This window comes from Crassostrea angulata, chromosome 4, assembly GCF_025612915.1.
Source record: "Crassostrea angulata isolate pt1a10 chromosome 4, ASM2561291v2, whole genome shotgun sequence".
Classification (NCBI taxonomy): Eukaryota; Metazoa; Mollusca; class Bivalvia; order Ostreida; family Ostreidae; genus Magallana; species Magallana angulata.
In genome coordinates this window covers 26,019,974-26,025,196 of record NC_069114.1, presented here as the reverse complement: position 1 = coordinate 26,025,196, position 5,223 = coordinate 26,019,974, and the positions used below count along the sequence as shown (strand labels likewise).

At 34.7% G+C, this 5,223-nt stretch overlaps 1 protein-coding gene across 3 annotated transcripts; it reads right to left on the bottom strand.

The window, feature by feature from the left end:
- Positions 1–706: 706 nt before the first annotated feature.
- Positions 707–5,125, bottom strand: LOC128179869 (WD repeat-containing protein 53-like). Of its 3 annotated transcripts, none has more exons than XM_052847533.1 (3): positions 4,999–5,035; positions 3,804–4,547; positions 707–1,856 (listed from the first exon to the last, which is right to left on the bottom strand). In XM_052847533.1, the coding sequence occupies exon 3, from the start codon at positions 1,854–1,856 to the stop codon at positions 807–809; it is 1,050 nt and encodes a 349-aa protein (XP_052703493.1). In that variant the 5' UTR covers positions 3,804–4,547; positions 4,999–5,035; the 3' UTR covers positions 707–806. The 3 variants fall into 3 exon arrangements, with proteins under 3 accessions (XP_052703493.1, XP_052703494.1, XP_052703492.1); XM_052847534.1 differs by having other exon boundaries at positions 3,804–3,847; positions 4,999–5,023; XM_052847532.1 differs by lacking the exon at positions 3,804–4,547 and having other exon boundaries at positions 4,999–5,125.
- Positions 5,126–5,223: the final 98 nt, after the last annotated feature.

Here is a 5,223-nt window from a genome sequence, read left to right as displayed (position 1 = left end):
TATCCGTGCAATGAGGGTACCCTATATGCAATATTTTGCCAAAAGATGACTAAGTTCAAAAGCTGGCATTTTTTTCATAAATTAACGGAAATCAAAATCCTAGCAACATGCACACCTCTGATATATGTACAATTGATCTGCAAAAGAACAACTTCCTATCTTGAGAACTGTACGAGGAGTTATCCGTACAATGAGGGTACCCTATATGCAATATTTTGCCAAAAAATGACGAAGTTCAAATGCTGGTATTTTTTTCATAAATTATCGGTTATCAAAATCCTAGCAATATGAACACCTCTGATATATGTACAATTGATCTGCAAAAGAACAACTTCCTATCTTGAAAACTGTAGGAGGAGTTATCCGTACAATGAGGGTACCCTTTTGGCAGCCGCCTGCCCGCCCCCCATTTATACCATTTTAATAACCGGATTTTTCCGTTGGAAAACCCGGTTAAAAACAGCAAGGGTGGAGAAACCGTAAACAGATCCACACTGCCACTGGCTAAAATCAACCCTTGAATTGGAATAAAACCATTTTTGATTATAGGTTTCCAATGCATTCCAACTATGTGGGTTAAATTTTCTGAAAATACATTTCTCAAATCAGGTGGAGCTAAATTGATAAATATCAAGCTGATATTCACTTCAAACACCATTTCATAAAAGCTGTAGACACTAGAGGAGTATGTTGAAGACCATTGCAATGAAATTGACATTTCTTTATTTCAACAATATCACAAGAATTCATCAATAAAATTAATACTGGTTGTCCTCACTGAGGCCATACAGGAATACAAATTAGGTTCAGACATCTATTGCCTTAATTGACAGTTTGTTTGATTCATCTGCAATGATAATCTTCCATTGCTCCTGATGAAAAGGCTTCATCCAGTTAATTTTGCCCGTATGCTCAATTTTGGTAATGAGACATACATCAGTCATTGTTTGATTTTTGGTTTCCAAAGGATCTGGAGCACTGCTAATTCCATTGGAAGTTCCATTGGCAGCGTGAGCATTTGCAGGTAAAACCAAATCAGGATGATCCTGGGATTTTGACAAGTCCCACAATGCAATGCAACAGTCATTTCCTCCTGAAACGAATTTGTCGTCTAATAGAAAGTGAACCTGAGACACACCTTGCGTATGAGTGTGCAGACTAAATAGTTCTCTTAGATGTTTCCTTGTTGAATCAAAAACTGCAATCAGTCCATTCTCAAGGGCAGCCACCAAGTATTTCCCATTCGGACTAGCAGCCAAATGATGGACAAAGGGGGGACTCACCATGTAAGAATCTGGTGTTTCAAATGGATTGTTTAACTCATTCATGTCGAACATGTTTAGACACTTATGACGAGAAAAATCCCAGTGAATCACTTTAGAATCCAGACCTCCAGTGAAGAGTTCCCATGGCTTTAGAGGACGAAAACAGACTGAAGAACAAATGTTCGTGTGTTTGTTCTTCAGAGTTTTAAACAGTTTCTTTTCCGTCAGATCGATCACTCGTATTTCCCCAGCATCATCGCTGGCAGCCAGGTATTTCTCTTTCTCGTCCACCGCAATCTGATTAATCTCATCAGAATTGTAGGTAAAAGTATCCGTCGGAGTCGACATGTCCCCTCGATTGAATACCTTGAGTACGTCATTGAATGCGGCATACACTACGTCCTTTTTCACAAGCGAGAGAAGCACCGAGGTGCAGTCTGTGCCTTCCTCTCTGTACTTGTTGAGAAGTTTCCCTTCCAGGTTCCATAAGCACAAATCTCCATTTTCACCACCAGAGACTATGACCTCTTCAGAGACATCTACACACAAAACAGACCCAGTGTGCTCTCCTTGAAAGCCTAGCGACTCCATCTTTAAATAAATAAATCATTCAATTAGTACATGTATTAAAATTCACCTACATGCTATCAATGTGCAAATATACTGAAGTAAAAACCAAGATAACGTTTTGAGATAATGAAAATATAATCTCATTTAAAAAGTTCACCAGATGATTGTAGGTATATAATTATAACTCTGTACTAGTACAACCACCTGACTTCCAAACTGGTAAACCAAACAAATGACAAACATCTTAAAGAGAATGAGGTCAGATTTCAGAACTGTCTGACCAATCAAAAGAAAATATTAGTTTTCAAATGTGCATGCTGTTAGTAAATGTGGTAAACTCAATGGTACATTGGTACATCTGAAAACTTTACCAATTCAATGACCTTTCCAATACAATGTCCTTTAGTATGACTATGCCAAACAAATAAGTCTGTAAAACTGCGCTAATATTTTCTTTAAAGTCTGTCCCAAGATATCCTGGATTCCCATTTGGCTTAATTGCTTGACATTTATAAATACCTCAGGGTTCAAACGATGTTCATTCAAAAGTATGAAAAATTTCCAAGATTTCTCAGTCGAAACGCCCCTGTTAGCTTATCAGGTTTCAGTACAGTGCTAAAAAATGTGATGTCTATGGGGAATTTGTATTGCAGCAAGCCTGGATGATAACGTTGAAAAATTGTGTGATGTACCCGGGTATTCCGGGTGTATTCCGAATGGAAAAAAGACGTAAACATTCCCCATTATAAATATCCGTAAGAAATCTGTTTTCGTTCCTGTGAATTTTTCCGAGTGAAAGATGATAATGTGTCAGTGAAATTATCTTGGAAAATATCCCTTACAACTATTTCAATTGCACTTCTTTCTAGGGATGGGACGATCCACCAGTGCATCACGGTATTTATTTTGACGATATTTGGATCGATACATTTACCATTAATACAACGATACCTAAGCGAACTTTTTTTTATTTTCCAAAAATATCCGAGCTTCATATATCGGCTATTTTTAGTCCGCGCGACTAATATGCAAGTACAAAGGTGGCGGAAAAACTCATAAAGTTTTCAAAACTGTTACGAAGCTAAATCTGGAGTGTGGAAAACTTTTGTATTTCTTGTTTATGAAAAAGTAGTGTATACATACGAGACTAAAGTAATTTGTAAATTGTGCAATGCTCATTTTAAATATAATAAAATAATTTTGGACATGCGGTAATACATTGACAGATTCAATAAATTTTAAACCCTTATTCATGTTTTCATTTAGTTGCAATGTATCGTGATATGTACTGTATCACATCTCATGTATCGTGATATGTACCGAATCGGCTAAGTACAGTATCGTCCCAGCCCTACCTCTTTCACAGGTATGTGGTTTTTTTTTATTAAAAATCATCCAAATGTGCTGCATAAATATCTTGGGACAGACTATAATTAAAATTGAATATATATACACATTCTAATTGTTTGGAAGTTAATTACTTATACTTTTAAAAAAATCTAAACTATTTTTTGACAACTAAAAAAATGCACAGTTTTATTAACTCAAAACTAAGCCAGATGTCTGTAGCTCTAAGAAAAATTTGGGTTCACTGGCTGTAGAGCTACAGTGCCTAGCTCACATACAAAAAACTTGCACAAAAACTTTTACTTGATTTAAACTGATTAACCTGATTATCTATGCAAGTTTTTTGTACATGAGGCACTGTAGCTCTATTGTCAACCCAAATTTCCCCATACAGATCTGTAGCTAGTCAGAACTGTAAATGAATTATGATTATGCATTCAAGAACTGTAAACATGCAAACACAGAAATCATAAGTAAGCTAAATTCACTTTAAAAACAATCAAAATTTCAAGGAATAAAGTCAACCATTCAACAGGATCAACTGTATTAATTAAATGAATTAATATTAAATTGCTTTGAAAGTATGAATTTTGATACAAGCCTGTATGTAAACATGTACACCTTTATTGTGTCCTGGATATTGTTGCATCTCACTCTGATCGATACTTCACAAAAATGCCATCCAAATTCAATTGAATAATCAACTTACCTAAGTTATACATATTTGGAAATTTGATGTGGTTTCACTAAGAGTTTGGTGTGTGTAAAGTCTTAAAAAGTTTATCTCACTTATATTTCACATGGATGTTACCAATTTCTAGAGATTTTTTCTACACTCTCAGCATAATTAAAATAGTGATTACATGTATTAACTACAACATTTGGTACAACTTATTTTAAACGATGTTCTTAGTTCATCTACATGCTTTATCTTCATGATCTTGGTAGAGATTTGGCTTGGCTGAGTACTTCAACTGACAATTTCACTGAATCTTGAAGAAATTGTTACGATTTAAAACACCCTTTTTGTACCTATAAATCTTACAGGTTCCTTTAGTTCTTGAAAGCTTAACTTCGATGTGCATTATTGCACACCAGTATATAAAATGCTTCCCAAGGATGGTGAGCCAAAATAAACACAGAATCAAAACAAATATACCAGCTGTATCAATTGTTGAAGAATCATAATGTATGGATAAATTTTTTTAATTAACTAATTCATTAGAAGGTGGTTTAAGCTGCTTAATTCAAGTGGGTGACACATGCGAATGTGATGATTTTCCAGACATGAATAATATAGGACTGTCCTGAAATATGGTGAAGGCGTCATTCAACATCCCAGTGAATCTCTACCTAGATTACTACCTAAGGTATGAAAGAATTCTCAAAATAATTGCAAGATTACAGTACCACCAACCCATTAATTTGAACAAATGTTTAACTGAAACAGACTATAAACTCAGGTTCACAATGCTTACCACCTACCACCTTGACCATTATAAAACTAGTCCAATATATCTAACACATAAGCTAAACTACATTGGAAGAGATGATTCATTAAAAGTGTGTTAGCTCTAAATATGATAAATTCATTGAAACCAGGGACATAAATTAATAACATGTTATTTATGTCTCTGTTGACACCAAATGTCACATCTACATGGGCATGGGCAAAGGTGTTTAATTATCTGGTTCCGATTTGCATTGAGATCAAATATTATCAAATCTTAAGGAAAGATGTACCCATACCTTTCTGCTACTGCAGTTAAGTATCAAAAATACAAAAAGTAAAGAAAAAAAAACATTTCTTGCTTACCCCTAAACCTCGTGCAACATTCGGGTCACAGATGACTGAAAGATTGTTCGTGTAATAATTCGATGAATAAATTATTGATTTGCACGTAATCTAATAAATGCTGCATCATTTATCAAGGATTTTCTAACAGTATTCCATTATTTTATTTAACATATTTACTTATTTAAAGCTTCATTAAAAGGAATAATTGAGGTTTCGAATAATATAATGGACAAACTAACTAAG